We start from the raw sequence: 22,631 nt of genomic DNA, 5'->3' as shown, positions 1-22,631 counted from the left end.
CCAGCTTTCTTTTTCCCTAGAGGATTATACTTTCCCACAGCCTGTAAAGTTTGGCATGTCTAAATGAAATGTGAATGAAAATGAGACATATGGCTTTAAGAGCCCATGTACACTTTGCCATCTTCCCTGCTCTGTGGAAGCTTGTATTGAGATGAATCTTATATCTCAATGAGTGTCTACAATAAGCAGACACCCTTGCCGACCTACACTGGACATATAAAACAAGCAAGAAATAAACTTTTTCTAGGTTAAACCATAGAGATTGAGAGTTGTTTGTTGCCACAACATAACCTATCTCATTCTGACTTATATGGTAAAAGCTTAACAATCTATAGACATGTCTTATTCATAAAGTTCTTGGAGGCCATTCTGTTTGTGGCATCATTCACCTAACTTAGCACCAGTTTACTGTGCATCATCTGGCAAGATAAACTGGTTGTGCTCTCTGCCTCCTTGTTACTTAGATGTGCATACCTCAAAAAATTACACAACAGCCCTTGGTAGGCAAACTTCCTGGATAGGGAAGGAATTTGTTTGGTCAAGGATGTGCAAGTTTCTGTGCTGATCTGCTAAACTTTGAAACATAATCTTTAAACACCAGCTGTCTCAAGAAAGTTTGTCAATCAGTGGTTCCAACTCATAAGTAATTTATTTGTCCTTATATGCTAGTGTTCTTTGTAGTTTATCAAAATGATATGCAAATGCCTTCAAAATGTGTTATGTAGGTGGCAGAGTTGATGAATTTACTACCTTTCATGAAATTAAGAATTTGACTTGCCATATGCTTTAGTTAGGATACAGACCCAGCTACTATGACAGAGAAACACACAAACACAAATGATTAACAAATTTTCAAAAATATAGAAGTTCATTCTTTCTCATATGCTGGTCCAAAAGTGAGCAGTTAACAGTTGACAAGTTGGCTCTGCCATCCTGAACATGTGACTTCCATCTCTGGATCCAGGGCAGCTGTTCTAGACTTTACCATCTCTTAACCAGTGGAAGGAAAACAGAGTCAGGGATAAACAGATAAATTACTTCTTAAAAGAAAAATCCAAGATGGCCGAATAGGAACAGCCCCAGTCTACAGCTCCCAGTGTGAGCAATGCAGAAGACGGGTGATTTTTGCATTTCCAACTAAGGTACTGGGTTCATCTCACGGGGGCTTGTCAGACAATGAGAGCAGGACAGTGGGTGCAGCCCACCAAGCATGAGCCGAAGCAGGGCAAGGCATCGCCTCACCCAGGAAGCGCAAGGGGTCAGGGAATTTCCTTTCCTAGCCAAGGGAAGCTGTGACAGATGGCACCTGGAAAATCAGGTCACTCCCATCCTAATACTGTACTTTTCCAATGGTCTTAGCAATCAGCACACCAGGAGATTATATCCCACACCTGATTTGGAGGGTCCCACACCCACGGGGGCTTGCTTATTGCTAGCACAGCAGTCTGAGATCGAACTGCAAGGTGGCAGCGAGGCTAGGGGAGGGGCACCCACCATTGCTGAGGCTTGAATAGGTGAACAAAGCAGCCAGGAACCTCGAACTGGGTGGAGCCCACTGCAGCTCAAGGAGGCCTGCCTGCCTCTGTAGACTTGACCTCTGGGGACAGGGCATAGCCAAACAAAAGGCAGCAGAAACCTCTGCAGATGTAAATGTCCCTGTCTGACAGCTTCGAAGAGAAGTAGTGATTCTCCCAGCATGGAGTTTGAGATCTGAGAATGGACAGACTGCCTTCTCAAGTGGGTCCCTGACCGCTGAGTAGCCTAACTGGGAGACACCCCCCACTAGGGGCAGACTGACACCTCACACCTCACACGGTCGGGTACCCCTCTCAGATGAAGCTTCCAGAGGAACAATCAGGCAGCAACATTTGCTGTTCAACAATATTGACTCTTCTGCAGCCTCTGCTGCTGATACCCAGGCAAACAGGGTCTGGAGTGGACCTCCAGCAAACTCCAACAGACCTGCAGCTGAGGGTCCTGACTGATAGAAGGAAAACTAACAAACATAAAGGACATCCACACCAAAACCCAATCCGTACATCACCATCATCAAAGACCAAAGGTAGATAAAATGACAAAAATGAGGAAAAAACAGAGCAGAAAACCTGAAAATTCTAAAAATCAGAGTGCCTCTCCCCCTCCAAAGGAACACAGCTCCTCGCCAGCAACGGAGCGAAGCTGGACGGAGAATGACTTTGACGACTTGAGAGAAGAAGGTTTCAGACAATCAAACTTCTCCGAGCTAAAGGAGGAAGTTCTAACACATCACAAAGAAGCTAAACACCTTGAAAAAAGATTAGACAAATGGCTAACTAGAATAACCAGTGTAGAAAAGTCCTTAAATGACCTGATGGAGCTGAAAACCATTGCATGAGAACTACGTGATGAATGCACAAGCTTAAGTAGCTGATTCGATCAGCTGGAGGAAAGGGTATCAGTGTTTGAAGATCAAATGAATGAAATGAAGCAAGAGGGAAGTTTAGAGAAAAAAGAGAAAAAGAAATGAACAAAGACTCCCAGAAATATGGGACTATGTGAAAAGACCAAATCTATGTCGGATTGGTGTACCTGAAAGTGATGGGGAGATTGGAACCAAGTTGGAAAACACTCTGCAGGATATTATCCAGGAGAACTTCCACAACCTAGCAATGCAGGCCAACATTCAAATTCAGAAAATACAGAGAATGCCACAAAGATACTCCTCAAGAAGAGCAACTCCAAGACCCATAATTGTCAGATTCACCAAAGTTGAAATGAAGGAAAAAATGTTAAGGGCAGCCAGAGAGAAAGGTTTGGTTACCCACAAAGGGAAGCCCATCATATTAACAGCAGATCTCTTGGCAGAAACTCTCCAAGCCAGAAGAGAGTGGGGGCCAATATTCAACATTCTTAAAGAAAACAATTTTCAACCCAGAATTTCATATCCAGCCAAACTAAGTTTCATCAGTGAAGGAGACATAAAATCCATTACAGACAAGCAAATGCTGAGAGATTTTATCACCACCAGGCCTGCCCTACAGAGATCCTGAAGGAAGCACTAAACATGGAAAGGAACAAACGGTACCAACCACTGCAAAAACATGCCAAAATGTAAAGATCATCAATGCTAGGAGGAGACTGCATCAACTAAAGAGCAAAATAACCGGCTAACATCATAACGACAGAATCAAATTCATATATAACAATATTAACTTTAAATGTAAATGGGCTAAATACTCCAATTAAAATACACAGACCGGCAAATTGGATAGAGTCAAGACCCATCAGTGTTCTATATTCAGGAGACCCATCTCACATGCAGAGACACACATAGACTCAAAATAAAGGGATAGAGGAAGATATACCAAGCAAATGGAAAACAAAAAAAGGCAGGGGTTGCAATCCTAGTCTCTGATAAAACAGACTTTAAACCAATAAAGATCAAAAGAGACAAAGAAGGCCATTACATAATGGTAAAGGGATCAATTAAACAAGAAGAGCTAACTGTCCTAAATATATATGCACCCAATACAGGAGCACCCAGATTCATTAAACAAGTCCTTAGAGACCTACAAAGAGACTTAGACTGCCACACAATAATAATAGGAAACTTTAGCACCCCACTGTCAACATTAGACAGATCAACGAGACAGAAAGTTAACAAGGATATCCAGGAATTGAACTCAGCTCTGCACCAACCAGACCTAATAGACATCTACAGAACTCTCCACCCCAAATCAGCAGAATATACATTCTTCTCAGCACCACATCACACTTATTCCAAAATTGACCACATAGTTGGAAGTAAAGCACTCCTCAGCAAATGTAGAAGAACAGAAATTATAACAAACTGTCTCTCAAACCACAGTGCAATCAAACTAGAACTCAGGATTAAGAAACTCACTCAAAACCACTCAACTACATGGAAACTGAGCAACCTGCTCCTGAATGACTACTGGATACGTAATAAAATGAAGGCAGAAATAAAGTTTCTTTGAAACCAATGAGAACAAAGGCACAACATGCCAGAATCTCCGGGACGCATTTAAAGCAGTGCATAGAGGGAAATTTATAGCACTAAATACCCACAAGAGAAAGCAGGAAAGATCTAAAATTGACACCCTAACATCACAATTAAAAGAACTAGAGAAGCAAGAGCAAACACATTCAAAAGCTAGCAGAAGGCAAGAAATAACTAAGATCAGAGCAGAACTGAAGGAGATAGAGACACAAAAAACCCTTCAAAAAATCAGTGAACCCAGGAGCTAGTTTTTTGAAAAGATCAACAAAATTGATAGACCGCTAGCAAGTCTAATAAGAAAAGAGAGAAGAATCAAATAGGTGCAATAAAAAAATGATAAAGGGGATATCACCATTAACCCCACAGAAATAAAAACTACCATCAGAGAATACTATAAACACCTCTACGCAAATAAACTAGAAAATCTAGAAGAAATGGATAGATTCCTGGACACATACACCCTCTGAAGACTAAACCAGGAAGAAGTTGAAGCTCTGAAAAGACCAATAACAGGCTCTGAAATTGAGGCAAGAATTAATAGCCTACCAATCAAAAAAAAGTCCAGGACCAGATGGATTCACAGCCAAATTCTACCAGAGGTACAAGGAGGAGCTGGTACCATTCCTTCTGAAACTGTTTCAATCAATAGAAAAAGAGGGAATCCTCCCTAACTCATTTTATGAGGCCAGCATCATCCTGATACCAAAACCTGGCAGAGACACAACCAAAAAAAAGAGAATTTTAGACCAATATCCCTGATGAACATCGATGCAAAAATCCTCGATAAAATACTGGCAAACCGAATCCAGCAGCACATCAAAAAGCTTATCCACCATGGTCAAGTGGGCTTCATCCCTGGGATGCAAGGCTGGTTCAACATATGCAAATCAATAAATGTAATCCAGCATATAAAGAGAACCAAAGACAAAAACCACATGATTATCTCAATAGATGCAGAAAAGGCCTTTGACAAAGTTCAACAGCCCTTCATGCTAAAAACTCTCAATAAATTAGGTACTGATGGAACATATCTCAAAATAATAAGAGCTACTTATGACAAACCTATGTCATACTGAATGGGCAAAAACTGGAAGCATTCCCTTTGAAAACTGGCACAAGACAGGGATGCCCTCTCTCACCACTCCTATTCAACATAGTGTTGGAAGTTCTGGCCAGGGCAAAGGCAAGAGAAAGAAATAAAGAGTGATCAATTAGGAAAAGAAGAAGTCAAATTGTCCCTGTTTGCAGATGACATGATTGTATATTTAGAAAACCCCATCGTCTCAGCCCAAAATCTCCTTAAGCTGATAAGCAACTTCAGCAAAGTCTCAAGATACAAAATCAGCATGCAAAAATCACAAGCATTCTTATACACCAATAACAGACACCAAATCATGAGTGAACTCCCATTCACAATTGCTTCAAAGATAATAAAATACCTGGGAATCCAACTTACAAGGGATGCAAAGGACCTCTTCAAGGAGAACTACAAACCACTGCTTAACAAAATAAAAGAGGACACAAACAAATGGAAGAACATCCATGCACATGGAGGGGAAGAATCAATATCATGAAAATGGCCATACTGCCTAAGGTAATTTATAGATTCAGTGCCATGCCCATCAAGCTACCAATGACTTTCTTCACGGAATTGGAAAAAACTACTTTAAAGTTAATATGGAACCAAAAAAGAGCCTGCATTGCCAAGTCAATCGTAAGCCAAAAGAAGAAAGCTGGAAGCATCATGCTACCTGACTTCAAACTATACTACAAGGCTACAGAAACCAAAACAGCATGGTACTGGTACCAAAACAGAGATATAGACAAATGGAACACAACAGAGCCCTCAGAAATAATACCACACATCTACAACCATCTGATATTTGACAAACCTGACAAAAACAAGCAATGGGGAAAGGATTCCCTATTTAATCAATGGTGCTGGGAAAACTGGCTAGCCATATGTAGAAAGCTGAAGCTGGATCGTTTGCTTACACCTTATACAAAAATTAATTCAAGATGGATTAGAGACTTAAATGTTAGACCTAAAACCATAAAAACCCTAGAAGAAAACCTAGGCAAACTTAAACAAATTTACAAGGAAAATACAACCCCATCAAAAAGTGGGCAAAGGATATGAACAGACATTTCTCAAGAGAAGACATTTATGCAGCAACAGACAAATGAAAAAATGCTCATCATCACTGGTCATCAGAGAAATGCAAGTCAAAACTGCAATGAGATAACATCTCACAACAGTTAGAATGGCGATCATTAAAAAGTCAGGAAACAACAGGTGCTGGAGAGGATGTGGAGAAATAGGAACACTTTTACACTGTTGGTGGGACTATAAACTAGTTCAACCATTGTGGAAGACAGTGTGGCGATTCCTCAAGGATCTAGAACTAGAAATACCATTTGATCCAGCCATCCCGTTACTAGGTGTATACCCAAAGGATTATAAATCATGCTGCTACAAAGACACATGCACACGTATGTTTATTGTGGCACTATTCACAATAGCAAAGACTTGGAACCAACCAAAATATCCATCAATGATAGACTGGATTAAGAAAATGTGGCACATACAGACCATGGAATACTATGCAGCCATAAAAAAGGATGAGTTCATGTCCTTTGTAGGGACATGGATGCAGCTGGAAACCATCATTCTCAGCAAACTATCGCAACGACAGACAGAACCACACATTCTCACTCATAGGTGGGAATTGAACGATGAGAACACTTGGACACAGGAAGGGGAACATCACACACTGGGGCCTGTCGTGGGGTGGGGGGGGAGGGGGGAGGGATAGCATTAGGAGATATACCTAATGTAAATGACAAGCTAATGGGTGCAGCACACCAACATGGCATATGTATACATATGTAACAAACCTGCACATTGTGCACATGTACCCTAGAATTTAAACTATAATAAAAAATAAAATAAAATTAATTAATTAAAGAAAAATCCTCCTTACTTTTTGTTTAGATTCCTCAATAGAGCCTAGGATTATATTTGTATAGTTACCTATTGCTATGCAACACACTTCTCCAAAATTTAAGAGCTCAAAATGATAATGATTTGTTATCTCTCATGGTGTTGTGGGGTTGGCTGGGCAGTTCTTCTGCTGGTCTTCCTGGGCTCCATCATCTGGCTGCACTCAGTTGATGAGTTGGTAGGAGTCTGGGTCAGCTGGACCTTTCTCTCCATGCTGTCTTCATCTCAATATTTTTCAGTTAGGTGGGCTCTAGCATTCCAAGAGAGGAAAAGTAACTGCAAAGCCTCATCTCATTTGCCACATCCTTTTGGTCAAAACAAGTCACAAAGCCAGTCTAGATTTAAAAGGTGGCTAAAGAGACTTCCTTTTTTAATAAGAAGTGCATTAAAGTTGTACTGCAGAGGAGCATATACAAAAGAAAGTGTGATTAAGTGGGAGGCATTATTGTAACTATATACCATGGTCTGTTTTAGGCCCATTAATTCACATCTCTTCCACTTAAAAAATGCATTCACTGTCCTCCCAAGACTCCCCAAATTATCATCCTATCACAGCACCAGACACCAAGTCCCTGGTTGTATTATCTCCATCAGGTTGGGATGTGAATGTGGGTCCTTGATCTCTAGACCTGTAAAGACAGGTAATCTACTTTACCCTTACCCAACATAAAATGGTGAGACAACGGCAGGATAACCACAATAGACATTCCCACTCAAAAGTAATAATAATAGTAATAATAATAATAATGGAAAAGGAAGGAATGGGAAGCACATAGTAGTCACTGGCCCTCAGAAATTCTAAATGCAGCAAGAGACTTGTTACTAGGGCTCCCTCCTCTAAGAACAATGTCCAGGACAAGAACGTTCCAATGATTAAGACAGGTCTGTTCCCTGATAGTGGTTCTTTCATCCACTGTTCTTCTTAGCTCTTGATTGTACTCTCCAGGTTTCACCCCCTGAGAACATCTTTATTTTTCCATAAGAACACATCTGTGTTTGCAGCTACATAGCTATGTCATCCTGCTTCCTGCCCATCTCCAACTGTGCAGCCCTTGTACTCCTCACCTCCAGTACTGCCTTCCTCCCTCCATACTTTCCAAAACTGTGGCCCAACTGCAGCTCTTCCAGATAGATTGGTATAATGTGCCATAAAGTTGGAGAACATCAAGTGGCACATCATTGCTACAATGATACAATGAGGAGCCAAGAAATACAAATCTTGTTTCATTTCCCTGAAGTCCAATAATAAATTTACAGCTGAAGGAGGACAGAAAGGCATAAGAATGACACAGTGGACTTTGGGGACTCAGAGGGAGAAGTTGGGGAGGAATGTGAGGGGATAAATGGCTACAGTGTACACTGCTCAGGTCATGGGTACACTATAATAAAACCTCAGAAATCACTAAAGAACCATGTAACTAAAAATCATCTGTCCCCCAAAACACTATGGAAATAAAAAAAAATTAAGTAATAAAATATATAGCTGAATCTGAAACTGAGGTGTGTTTGATGTTGGGTGGAATAACTCAGTTAGTAAAGCCACATATGAGAAGTAAGAGCAGATTGTCCTTAGCATCACAAAGTGAGCCAGTATTTTGAGGCTCCCAATGTATCAATACTTTCTTAGACCTCAGCTTTTGGAAGACAAAATATTCATCATTAGAATCCAGCGTCATGGTTAATTTGGATACCATCCAGCTTGCTGGCTGATGGCATTTGTGATGAAGAGCCCTCAACTAAAGAACAGTAAATATGTTTCTACTTTACCCCAAGTAAATGAGCTGTTGTTGCTCCTTCTGCAATATGTTTAACTCAGATATCTCCAAATGCAGTGTTGGAAAACTGAGAATTCTAAGTGTTAAAATTGTTAAAATTCGGAGCTGTTTTGCCATGAGGCAAACATGCTTATAATAGTTACAAGAAAATTGCTCTTTCAGAAATAAGTCTAAGCTGATTTTCTCAAAGGAGCCATTTGTGCTCATATTAATTCACTGGGCTCTTGCCTACAGAAAACACATTGGTGATGGCGAAAATATGTTGGTATACCTCTCACAACTCTCAGAGACATCCCCATCCAGGCAGTATGCTATGTAGCCTGCTCTAGGTATCCTATGTAGAGTACAAAAAGTGGCTGTCTCTGGGCAGGACTAGAAAAAAAGTTGCTTAGTATTCTGCAGAATACCCTGCATCTCTGCACAGGACAAGCAGAAACCTTCCTAGTTTGAGAGGCAGATGCAACATCACATTGAATTGTGTGGTGATGGAAGGGTACGGGTGTAGAAATTGATTCACTCAGGCATCCTCCAACCAAAAATGAAAATTGGGGAAGGAAACAAAGAGAAAGATTGATATCTTCTTCTTTTTCCTTATCTGGGACATGCAAAACAAAAGGGGATGCTTTTTGAATAGAATATTCAAATCACACTATTATGTACCTTTTTTTTTTTTTTTTGAGATGGAGTCTTACTCTGTCACCAAGCCTGGAGTACAGTGGTATGATCTTGGCTCACTGAAACCTCCACCTCCTAGGTTCAAGTGATTCTCCCACCTCAGCCTCCTGAGTAGCTGGAATTACAGGCATGTGCCACCACATCCAGCTAATTTTTGTATTTTTAGTAGAGATAGGGTTTCACCATGTTGGCCAGGCTGGTCTCGAACTCGTAACCTCAAGTGATCCGCCTAGGTCTCCCAAAACACTGGGATTACAGGCGTGAGCCACTGCACCTGGGCTATGATCTATTTCTAATAAAATTACATAAGATTAAACTCTTTCTCTCAATCATTACTTCCTCTAAATTATTTCTAGACCTTCCTATCAAGTCAAGACCTCTATTAGATACTCTTCTCTATGTCCTTCTTAATGGTTGTCAGAGTTGCACAGGTGCATTTGTGTGGGTGTTTAAGTGTGTCTCCTCACTTAACTGTGGGCTACATGAAGGCAGGAAGCATGTCTGGGTTTTGTTCCTCATAGTATTACTAGCATTAGTACTGCACCTAGCGTGCTGTAGATGCTTTCTAAATTAATTTAGAAATTGAATGAAGGGATGTTGAATAAGGAATAAAGACCAGCAGGAGGTGTTAGCTATAATGAAGACACCTTCCTTTTTCATATTTTTCCAAAATGTATCCAGTGCTACTTAAGAAATCATTGTTCCACATTCTGTGTCTCCTTGAAAAGGCAAGAATAGAACATATGCACAAATACATTAGTAGTCACAATTGCAAGACTGTATCTCCTCTACTTTAAAAGTATAGAATTGAGACATAGTTATTAACTTAACTTTAGCCTACTTATTTCCTTCCTTCTTCTCATGGTCTCTCAGTGACTAGTTTTTATAATAAATTCTTTACCAGTTCTTCCACCTATTCCAGAAACCCTGAGGTTGCTAAATCGCTTGTGTTCAATCCCAAGATTTTGCCACCGAGAAGAGAACAGAGTGGCCGTAGACATCGGGAACCAGGCATAACTTGGAGAAATGGAAATGAAGCAAAGCGTGCTGAGGTCATGGCCAGTGAAATCTTTATTGCTTTGAGTTGCACCTTTCAACAAAAAACAAACTAGCAAAGATTGAAAGAAGGGAAAAAGGAACCATCTCTTCCCCTTCACTCTGAAATACAGTCTTTTATCTAGGACCCGCAGCTATGATTCACCACATACCGGACTCGCCCTGTTAACCAAATGATTAGTCTTTTGGTGTTTTTCTTTTTTAAATCTATATAAGTATTCCTTAGTACTGAGCTCCTGGGGTCTTTTACCCTCTCAAACATGTAACAGTGCATTCTGCTTCTTGGGTCTATAGGAGCCTTAGGATCTATAACTGCAAACAAGGATACCTTCTCACTCTGGCCAAATCGGAACTTGATTCTCTTATAATAAAATCTGTAAGAGCCCAAGAATCAGAGACAGGTCAAAGGATTTCACTTGTCCTTCATTCAGTATCCAATTGCCAAAACTTTTTCTAAAATTCTACATAAACTTAGGATTCTTCAACCCTCTGAATGCTTCTGGGCCCAAATCCGAGCTGGTTTCTTCCATGAAATGGGGCAACTGATGGAGAGATGCCCTCATCTTGCCCAAGTGAAAGAGCCTGGGGTGGGGGAAAGAAGTTTTCCTTTCTCTTTCATCACTTCCCTTACCACAGATGCTGTGGATCCATGTTTCTCTGGGTTCTATCATAGCAACATAAAAAAGAAGCAGCAAGCATGACTTCTAATCCAAGAGGACTTGTATTAGGGAATTGGCATATTTTCCTCATTTATCACAAACATGCAGTCTATCTTTTGGAAGAGGCATAGAGGCCTTAACACTTTCCTTAAGAGTAGTTGACAAATGCTGGTGTTCATTATTTCCCTTTACTTCCTTCAAGAGGACAGATACCTTCAGAGGCTGAATAATGTTTCAGCTCCAAGGGAAGGAATTTTCCCAAGGTCCATGACACTAAGACAACTGTACCTTTTTATTTTTTTTGCTTTTGCTTTGTTTTTCTAAACTTATTTAATTCAATTCTTTTTACCTTAAAAAGAAGACCAATATATTTCAAATTAGCTCCAAAGGAAATATATTTGTATGTTTACCTTCCTCTTACACTGAAACTGGGGCTTGGGGCTTACGTTAATAGGCAATTATCTCAAAAAAATTTAAACCTAATAAACAACATTACTAGTTACAGTTTATAAAGTTGCCATGAGTAGGTAACTTAAAATAATGAAGGGGGGAAAAAAGCCAAGGTTATGGTTCAGTGCTGCCAAATTTCCAAAGCCACTTGAAGAGCCAAAAAGAAATCCATTCTGATCTTGCCATGTTATCCTCACAATAATAGAGGGGAGAGGGAGCTGTCTTTATCTATGGTTTTAACAATCTTCATTAATCTTTAAGATGATTTATGCTTGTGTACTAAGAAGCTGGATTAACTCAAAAGTCTATAAATACTGGCAGCAAAATAAATTGGAATGTAGATATACTAATACATTTTCATCCTTTGATTATAGCGGAACTGAGAAGGAAAAGATATTTCCCTGGTATGAAGTCACAGGGGTGTGTGTGTGTGTGTGTGTGTGTGTGTGTGTGTGTGTGTGTGTTTCCATATGTTGGAAAAGAAAAGATGTATTTTAAAAATTGGAAAGCAATTGGGACAAATTTTAGTTTGGCAACCTCAAAACTATTGTTCTAGGAGATGAAGAACTGGGCAGTGGCCCAGCCCTCTAGTGTTCCAGGGTTTTGAAGTACTCGGACCAGGTCCTTCTTTTGTTCATTGGCAGTTAAAACTGGTGTTTGTGATTTAAAGATGAGAGATGAACAGGAAGGGAGGGAAGGCACAGGTGAATAGAGCTGTCAGTACAAACTTAACTCTTCCCCACCTGAAGCATGTCAACAGCAAATAGCCAGAGTTCTCTTATCTGTCCTAAGAAAGAAAGATTGTTTCAAACGTTCCCAAACAGCCTCTTCTGCAGATATCCATAAACTGAGTGTGATAGCAGGGTGAAGTATTAATTAAGTAAAATAATGGAATATCTTTCTGGATTTTATTACTAAAAGAGCAGAAGGTGAGAAAATATTCAAACATTTATGCTGAAAAAGAAATCAATCTGGGCATGGTGGCTCACACCTGTAATTCCAGTACTTTGGGAGGCTGAGGTGGGCGGATCACATAAAGCCAGGAGTTTGAGATCAGCCTGGCCAACATGGTGAAACCTCATCTCTACTAAAAATACAAAAATTGGCTGGGCATGGTGGCGTATGCCTATAATCTCAGCTACTCTGGAAGCTGAAGCATGAGAATCTTTTTTTTTTTTTTTTTTTTTTTTTTTTTCTTGAGACAGAGTCTCACTCTGTCACCCAGGCTGGAGTGCAGTGGCACGATCCCAGCTCACTGCATCCTCCGCCTCCCCAGTTCAAGCAATTCTCCTGCCTCAGCCTCCCAAGTAGCTGGGACTACAAGCGCCCGCCACCACATCTGGCTACATTTTGTATTTTTAGTAGAGACAGGGTTTGCCAGGATGGTCTCAATCTCCTGACCTTGTGATCTGCCCACCTCGGCCTCCCAAAGAGAATCTCTTGAACCTGAAAGGCGGAGGTTGCAGTGAGCCGAGATCACCCTACTGCACTCCGGCCTGGGTGACACAGCAAGATGCTATCTCAAAAAAAAAGGTCTGAGAGAAAGACACCTCTTGAAGGTTAAGTGCAGTCAAGCAGACATGACTTTGAAATAAATATTAAGTCTCTGTTGAATTTTCCTGAATTTTTCTATATTCCAATGCTTTGATATGAGATGTTGGTACAAGAAACAGGTGTGTTGTTTTTCCCAACAGCAAGACCAGATTCCGATGGATCCAGGAGAGCAGCTCACAGAAAAACGTGCCTCCATTTGGTTTAGATGGAGTGTACATATCTGAGCCCTGTCCCAGTTACTGCAGTGGCCATGGGGACTGCATTTCAGGAGTGTGTTTCTGTGACCTGGGGTATACTGGTAAGGCTAAATACATGTGTCTGAGGGTTTTATTGTAAAATAGTCATCTCTAGTTGCTGTGTTTCATGTTATTCTCCCAAAGAAAGAAATTCTGAATTTATTCTTCTTTAAGTCTGGGAATTGTAGGAATTCACAACCCAGGCACGTGAGATGCTAGGATATTTTGTAGTTTTGAGCTGCCCCAGAAAGGAAACATGCTAATACAAATTTCGTTTCCTTAAGAGGATTTATTATTCATAGCAGTAATAATTCATATTGCTTGAGATCCTACTTCATGCCAGACATTGAGGTTCTTTTTATTTCATCCCCTTTAATTCTAACAATAACTCTGTCATAGTACTGTAAGCCCTATTTATATTTAAGGAAACTGAGGCACAGTAACTCTCCCGAGATCATTCAGCTGGGAGTTGCTGGAGCTGAGTATGAAACCCTGGCAGTCATTCTCCAAACCCCAAACTGAAGCTCTTAACCACATGCTGCATGGCTGCACGGCCTCTGTGAGCCCTCTATGTCGCTATCTATAGGAAATGTAATTTTACACATTTAAAATAAAAATGCATCTTATGATAAACCCAGGTCTGCCAAAAGAGTACTTTATGAGAAAAGTATCTCTGACCACAGTGACCTTTGGATGTTGCTATAAGCAAAAATGAAAAGAGCTGAGATTAAAGAGTAAAATTGGAGAAAATATTATAAGCTTCAAAATCTTTTTTTTTTTTTATTTTTCCTGGAGACAACTTCAAAAGGCTTCTTCCCAGCTTTTCAGTATTCCAGCCTTCATCTGGCGCGTGACCAAAGACAAACATATGTTGTTGCAGGCCTTCTACAGGGAGAGCTGTCCCTCACAGTTTCAAGGATTTTTGTTTTAATTTGAGACTGACTGCCCCTATTGATCCTAGAATAGGACAACAAATGAGCAAATTTTATTGCGAATGAAATCTGTTTCTCAGTTTACACAAATCCTCAGCAGCAGGGACTATGAAATGTATGGTTCCCAATGTCTTCCCAATGTCTGTCTCTATCAAAAAATAAAAACTTACAGAGGCAGAATAGTGTTTTTGATGATGGTAGTGATGGCTGTCTTTCAGACCGACAGTTGTGAGATACAAAATTTCATGTGGTCTCTCTCCCCAATGTTAATCCATATGGACATTCTTCATTTGCCCATGTGTTGAATAGACCTTCTCATGTTTGATGATTCCAACAAAGCATCTCTCCTCTCTATTTTTTTTCTGAAGCGGCACAAGGAACTTGTGTGTCAAATGTCCCCAACCACAATGAGATGTTCGATAGGTTTGAGGGGAAGCTCAGCCCTCTGTGGTACAAGATAACAGGCGCCCAGGTTGGAACTGGCTGTGGAACACTTAACGATGGCAAATCTCTCTACTTCAATGGCCCTGGGAAAAGGGAAGCCAGGACGGTCCCTCTGGACACCAGGAACATCAGGTAAGAAGTATTAACTAGTACGCTTTTTCACAAACATATTATTTACCACACGATGTGGTCTAACCTAAAACATTCTGTTCTGTTATTGAGAATTTATACAATAATGTTTCTGTATATAGATTATGATACCTAAAAATGAAGATAACTTTAGCTTTGCAATAAAATAGTTGGTTTCTACAAAAACCATGCCGCAATTCATGAATCCATGTGTGGTCATCACCAAGGCCTGTGTGTCTACGGTATGCCAGCTTGATTTTCTAAAGTTTGATATTATTATGAAAACCATTTGATATTATTCTTAGTGTGTGCTGTGTGAAACAAAGATTTTTCCAACCTTACATTCTATGTCCGAAAATGATGCATCCTCGTTTATCTAAGTTGATTTGTATTCACTTATTGAAAATGGTGCCCAGAAATATTAAATGCCTACACTGACACCTACTGGTAAAATAAAGAACTGTTTGGTTTTTAAGATCAAAGGAAATAATAGTACACCTAAAATAAAACTGCTTTTTAAAAGAGCAATTAAATTATTTGAGAAGTAGAACAAAGGAAATAGAAAAAAAATGTTTAAAATTTTTAGATCTCCTTACAAAACTGGGGTCCTGTGTCATATTTTTTCTGCCTTCAATTTCCGTCCCTTTCCATCTGCATTGTTCTCTCAGAGGTGTGCCTGTCAAGCAGGTACTCTCTGTCGGTCACTATGGACTGAGGCATAATTTACGTCATACTGACTGAAGGCCCACTGTGAAAAATTTAGCCAAGTGAGTCTAAATCAGCAACTGACAGGTAATCTGACTCTAAACAAATAATGGTATTCAACTTCTTAAGTTAGATTTTTCCTCATCTTGGCTGGATGCGGTGGCTTATACCTGTAATCCCAGCACCTGGGGAGACTGAGGCAGGTGGATCACTTGAGGTCAGGAGTTCAAGCCCAGCTCCTGGCCAACATGGCAAAACCCTGTCTCTACTGAAAATACAAAAATTAGCCAGGTGTGGTGGTGCATGCCTGTAGTTCCAGCTACTCAGGAGGCTGAGGCAGGAGGATCACTTGGGCCCAAAAGGCAGAGGTTGAAGTGAGTTGAGATTGTGTCACTGCATGCCAGCCTGAGTGACAAATGTCTAATGTAGATGATGGGTTGATGGGCGCAGTGAACCACCATGGCATGTGTATACCTATGTAACAAACCTGCACGTTCTGCACATGTATCACAGAACGTAAAGTATAATAAAAAAAAATCTTAATCTTGAGTTTCCAATGATAGTGTTAACTAGATTTAAGGAATTTCAATTTCCATTTTAGTAATTCCATTACATTATAGCAGACTGTCACAATGAAGTGATATTCAACGGTTTCCTTTTGTTTAGATCATTATTACAGAATAAAATGAACGGTCATATTAATTAACTTTTTCTAAATGGTTACCGAATTAGCTTACTATAATTTATGTGTTTTCTGCTTGTCATATGCCCTTTGAGTTTGAAAGTAGTACTTAATAATTACAGGAGGTTTTTTTTCTAAAGTATGAAAATGCAAATGGTTAAAACTCTTCTGAACTCTTATTTGTAAGTAAACTGAAGTTTTTATTCCCCAGACTCATTCAATTTTATATACAAATTGGAAGCAAAACTTCAGGTATTACCTGCATCAAACCAAGAACTAGAAATGAAGGTAAGCTGCTATATTTCCTTGGAAATTACAGTTACTATTGGCAGATTAGTCCTTTTTCCTCCCAAAGTTTGGCCAGGATTTTGCAAACTGATTCCTTACCCTGAATCATTCCTTCTCTTCTCTTCTCTTCTGCTTTGTAGAATCAGCAGCTGCACAGAGCCATGATCCCTAAGATTTCTTATACAGATCCTTAGGCCTGAAATATATCATGTCTGCTCTGGGTGTAGGCAGAATCAAAGTGGCATTTGTTTTAGGGAACCCTACTGCTCTATACTATCCATAGGGAGGCACACACACAAAAAAATCCTAAAACAATATCAGAGACTCTTACATTTAGCATGGAAGCTAGAGACTTGTTTGCACGGGGCATTACTGAATGCAGATCAAAGTCTAGTTCCACCCATAAACTTATATTCTGGGCAGACCAGAATCCTTGTGTAGGAGGAGCAGTTCTTGGCAATAATAAATGTTATCTTTTACTGAGACTTATTATATGCAAGACACTATTCCATGTGTTTTACTGGTGTTAATTCATTTTATCTCCTGCCTACTCTTTTGCCATAAGTAATATAATTAGTTCTATTTTGCAGATGTAGAAACTGAGGCACAGAAAGGTCAAGTAACCTGCCTATGATCGTGCACTAAATAAGTGGATGAGCAGGGATTCAAAGCACTCACGCTGGCTCCAGAATTTATGCCATAACCATCATACTATACTGCTTCTCTCCTTGTGCCGAACTCCACCCTCCCTAGGCACTCATACCATCTTCGGCCTCAAATAATTCCGTTCTGAAAGAAATGCAAAAGGCTTGAAGCATGGGTGGCCTGTAGGAGCTCTACAGATATGATATAATTCCTTAGGGGACCTTGAATGTGAACTGACTCCTTGCACAAAATTCACAGGTTTCTCAGATGTGTCCTCCTCCAAACCGTGGTCTCAGCAACATGTGAAGAGTTTGCACCTTCTAAGTTTGTTAATATCTCAGTATGACTGTGTAAAACACATTGGCTTAAACGGTACCTATTAGTCAGTAGAGCTACCAACAGCTGTGTTCATCAGCTCTCCATTTCCTTGGCTGTCTTATCACTAACTGAAAGCTTTAATAACTTTTACTGAATATCTCAGTACTTTTAGTCTAGTAATTATCCAAGTCATCTATTTACTGAAGCAGTATAGAAGGTTTTATAGACCGTTTTTGCATTCTGTAATCTCTTCAATAAATATTTATTAAGAATCTGTTCTAAGCCAGACATTGTTCTAGGTGCTTTTGTTGATACAGTATCACCAAAAGACAGATATGTCCCTCATGATGAGATAGGTTATGCTGCAATAATAAATAAACCTCTAAATATCAGTGGGCTAAAATAAAATGGTTTCTTCCCTGTGCTACATTTTCTTCATGGGTCACCCGAGGTCCTCATTCCAGCACCCAGAATAATGAGGTGGCTGCCGCATACATTCTGGATGTTGCCAGCCATGTGGCAGAGGGAAAGAGAAAGTGTGGTGAAGGGGAAAAGAAGCATAAACCTACCATGCACTAGAGGGTGAAGAACCAGTGGGGCACTAATGACCACCTAAGGGTAAATCCCTGTCCTCAGGGGAGCTTACATTCTAGTGAGAAGACTCAGGTAGTAAGCAATCAAGAAAGGAAATAAGTCAGAAAATGTTAGATTGTAAGGGTTAGACAGAAACAAATAGCCTGGTGAGGTGGAAAGTAAACTTATGCAGTGGGAGGTGCTGACTTGGACTCAAAAATAGTCTGGGTGGGGGCTCCCCAAGGAAGTGACATTTGATACATTGAAATATAAGGGAAATTTTTGTGTATAACCCTTCTGAAAATTACAAATCCATACCCTTATTTATGTATGACCTAAAAAAATAAATCCTAAGCAAGTTAGAATAGAAAGCATCTGCTTATCGTATAATATAGACAGGAGTCTTTGCTCTGTATTGACCTTCTGTTTACAAGTGCTGTTTTCTGCCCTGCGATGCACATTGCCCTCAGTATCCTTTTAGTAACAAGCAACCTTTTCTCAGCTAGTCTTGAGCCACTTTCATAAACTCAGTGCCGGCCACATAATTCACATCCCACGGGCATTTCTTAGCCTTTTATTGAAAACTGGTTGTTAAAATGTAAATCTGCTTAAATCCTTGAACAAATCTCTTCCAGTGATGAAAGTAGAGATTCTTTACTTACTCAAGTTGAAGCATCAATTTACATATTTGGAATTAAAATCAAAATTATGCTATTTTCAGTAAGACTGGGCAGAATGCAGATGGAGCTGCTGTTTAGAAAGAGAAGTGTTTCACATGCCTTGAACACTCGGTAGATGAGTTAAAGGGCCTGGTTTATTCAGATATACAGTGTGTTAGATGACATGGCTAATGAGGTTCGCAAGTGATATGAGATATGTATATTGCTGTTTCCCTTTCTTGCATTCCTCGACCCTCTCATTCTTATCTGGGAGGCTCTCCTTCTTTGTCCTTTGGAATTGGGGCCCTCATCTCTTTAGACCTTGTTACTGCCTGAAGGTGTATGTGGCACTCCTTAAAAAGCTAATGAGGAGAAAGGCAGAAACCAAATGAAGTATGCACCTCCTGAGCCATGTTTCTTATAATTTAATGTGCACCTGAGTCATTTGGGAGGCTTGTTAAAATGCAAATTTAGATTTAGTAGGATTGGAGTGGTATGCTACATAACAAATTATCCCAAAACTAAGTAGCTTAAGACATCAAATATTTGTTATTTTACAGTTTCTGTGAGTCAGGAATTTGGGAACAGCTTAGCTAAATGGTTCTGCCCAGGGTCTCTGGTGAGGTTGCAGTCAAGACAAAAGGCAGGAGGGGTGCAGTCAGTGGAAGACTTAGCCAGGGCTAGGTGATCTACTTCCAAGATGGCTCGCTTACATGGCTGTTGGCAAAAGTCTTTAGTTCTTCTCTGCTGTTGGCAAGAGGTTTCAGTTTCTCACCCTGTAGACCTGTCCATAGGCTGCTCGAATGTCCTTACTAAATGTAGGCTGGCTTTCCCCAGAGCAAGAGATCTGAGAGGGAGCAAGGAGTAAACGGCAATGCCTTTTATGACTGTTTCCAAAGTTACACACCATTACTTCCACCATATTCTATGCATTAGAAGCAAGTTACTAAGACTATCCACACTCAAAGGGAGGAGAATTAAGCTCCACTTTTTGAAGGGAGGAGTGTCAAAGAATGTGTGGACATATTTTTTAAACCATCACAGGTTATAAAACCTGTTCCAAGGTGAAGCAGGTGCTGGTCTCAGACCATACTTTGAGTCAAAGGCACTATAAAGGACCAGCCAGTGACAGTTTATCTCATGATGCTTCATTTCTAGTATTATCTACCTTCTGATTAGGTCACCCCAAAATAACTAAGTAATCTCAATCTCAGCCTCTCTCTCATCTTATTAAGCTTAAACCATATTAATACAAATTAGTAACCACAAAAAAACCTGAATTTTGATGTGTCTGCACCCTCAGACATCCAACACCACACTAAAAAGCCCATAGGACATATCTTGAGCAACATCAGAGTTTGGAGACTGGAGCTTATGCCACACATTCCTCAACTTGACTAGAATAAAGACAGCCTTGCTTCCATTTTCTTCATGAACTTTAGTGTGACTGTCCCTTTCCCAACATGTGGGTCTCACCTTCGTCAACAGAACCTGTAACCCTCATCCCCACACCTGTATACAGCATGCTTTCTCCCCAGAGAGTTCTGTTATTTGAACATATTTTCATCCTCTCATTCAGTCTAATGAGTTTTTTTATTTTAAATACAGTAGGTTTTATTATCTTGAGATTTCTAATTTTAGCATATTTGTCATTTTTGTTCCTAGCATCATCCTTTGTCAGATGTAGTGGCAATAATTCCACGTGCAATTAATTAGCCATAAACAGCATTCTTTTAGCACTACACTTTATTATAATATTTTTGACACTAAAATAATTATCCAACATGATAAAGGGTTGAGAAATTCTTGTTAGTCAAGAATAGAGAAATAGAAAGGTTCTATATAGCAAAAAATATATATATATAATTTTCCAAAAGAGTTAGAATTTGCCGAGTGCAATGACTCATGCCTTTAATCTCAGCACTTCGGGAGGCTGAGGCAGGCAGATCGCATGATCCCAGGATTTTGAGACTAGCCTGAGCAACATGGCAAAACCCCATCTCTACAAAAAGTACAAAACCTAGCCAAGCGGGGTGGCACACACCTGTAGTCCCAGCTACTTGGGAGGCTAAGGTGGGAGGATCACTTGAGCCCAGGGAGGCAGAGGTTGCAGTGAGCTGTAATCATGCCACTGCACTCCAGCCTGGGTGACAGAGTGAGACCCTGTCTCAAAAAGTAATAATAATAATGAAAATAACAACTTTACTGAGCATAATTTCTATGAATATTCAAAAAGTGGTTCAGTATCCCTAGTCGTAATTATGAATATGCAGTGCCAGTCTTAGGAAAATTATGGAATAGGCAATTAGATCAATACCCTCTACCACTCTATCCCTTCCTACCAAAGAGGGGGTATAAAGGCTGGCACAGTCTTATTCTTAACACGGGCACTGATTTATACCTAGTTATACACACACACATATGTACATAATTAATTCCCGCAATTTCATCCTTAGCAACCTTTTCCTTTCATTCAACGTTACGCTTTCTCTGCACCCTCTTTTAGAAGGGACATGAGGTCCCTTACACGTTAATGTGCAGTTCCCTGGATCATATCACCCTAGTGACAGTGGAGGGGCATGGATGACTGGGACAAGAAAAGGGGAAAAGGTGACACAGAGAAACAAAAGTCAGACTAACGTTGGAGAGGCGTGAGCCTTTCTGCTTTGCCACTTAATAATTTGGTTTCCATCATTCTCAGCAAACTATCACAAGAACAGAAAACCAAACACCACATGTTCTCACTCATAGGTGGGAACTGAACAATGAGATCACTTGGACTCGGGAAGGGGAACATCACACACCAGGGCCTATCATGGGGAGGGGGGACGGGGGAGGGATTGCATTGGGAGTTATACCTGATGTAAATGACGAGTTGATGGGTGCTGACGAGTTGATGGGTGCAGCACACCAACATGGCACAAGTATACATATGTAACAAACCTGCACGTTATGCACATGTACCCTAGAACTTAATAATAATAATAAATTAATTAATTTTAAAAAAAATAAAAAATAAAAAATAATAATAATAATAATTTGGTTTCACTTAGGCTTCACTGACCAAGGTCTGACAAAGTGTGAAGTGCGAGTAAAGGGATCTTTCTGCTTAATAGATTTTCAGACCAGGCAGTGCCTATTGCCTTGTGCTTCGGCAACAAAGAGCTACTTGATTTTTTGCCAGGGAGATTGAGATCTTTCTTCTGAATATGTAATAATGATATGAGATTTTGTAATGTTCAGAACAGAATCTAAAATTCAAATACATGATCTATAGTGGGTTTTTATGTTCCCCTTACCAACTTACTCATCACTCATACAAAGCTGAGTAGTCTTATAAGAGCTTCTGTATTTTTTCCTTCATTTCCTGGGAATCAGTGCATTAGAAACTCTCAAAAAATTGATGAGCCTTCAGGTCCACTAATTCATTCCTTGGAAGTTACACGAATATGCCCTCTTATTCTAGGAGACACAATTTGAGGTTGCTGCAGTCTCACCATTTAAGAAATACTGTTCCTTCCCTCTAGGAAAGTGTCCAAATAACTGGATTTATGTCTTTTAACTCAGGGCTTATTGTTCAGTATTCAAATGACAATGGGATACTCTGGCATTTGCTTCGAGAGTTGGACTTCATGTCCTTCCTGGAACCACAGATCATTTCCATTGACCTGCCACAGGAGGCGAAGACACCTGCAACAGCATTTCGATGGTGGCAGCCACAACATGGTAACTTACTGCTCACTCCAGCTTTCTGGTAGCTTTTAGGTCATGCAGTATCCATACCCACCTTGCACTGTGTGTTTCTTAATTTGCTGTCAATTTCTAGACAATTTGATTTAAAATCACC

The 22,631-nt window shown here is 40.0% G+C and overlaps 1 protein-coding gene across 1 annotated transcript in view; it reads left to right on the top strand.

Annotated features, from left to right (window-relative positions):
- Positions 1–22,631, top strand: part of RELN (reelin) — a 510,458-nt gene that overhangs the window by 393,651 nt on the left and 94,176 nt on the right. The window contains exons 29-32 of the mRNA XM_028846151.2: positions 13,314–13,471; positions 14,710–14,917; positions 16,513–16,589; positions 22,352–22,510. Of these exons, the coding sequence (XP_028701984.2) occupies positions 13,314–13,471; positions 14,710–14,917; positions 16,513–16,589; positions 22,352–22,510 (602 nt within the window). The remainder of the gene's footprint in view (positions 1–13,313; positions 13,472–14,709; positions 14,918–16,512; positions 16,590–22,351; positions 22,511–22,631) is intronic.

This window comes from Macaca mulatta, chromosome 3 (assembly GCF_049350105.2).
Source record: "Macaca mulatta isolate MMU2019108-1 chromosome 3, T2T-MMU8v2.0, whole genome shotgun sequence".
Lineage (NCBI taxonomy): Eukaryota > Metazoa > Chordata > Mammalia > Primates > Cercopithecidae > Macaca > Macaca mulatta.
This window is presented reverse-complemented; position numbering and strand designations above follow the sequence as displayed.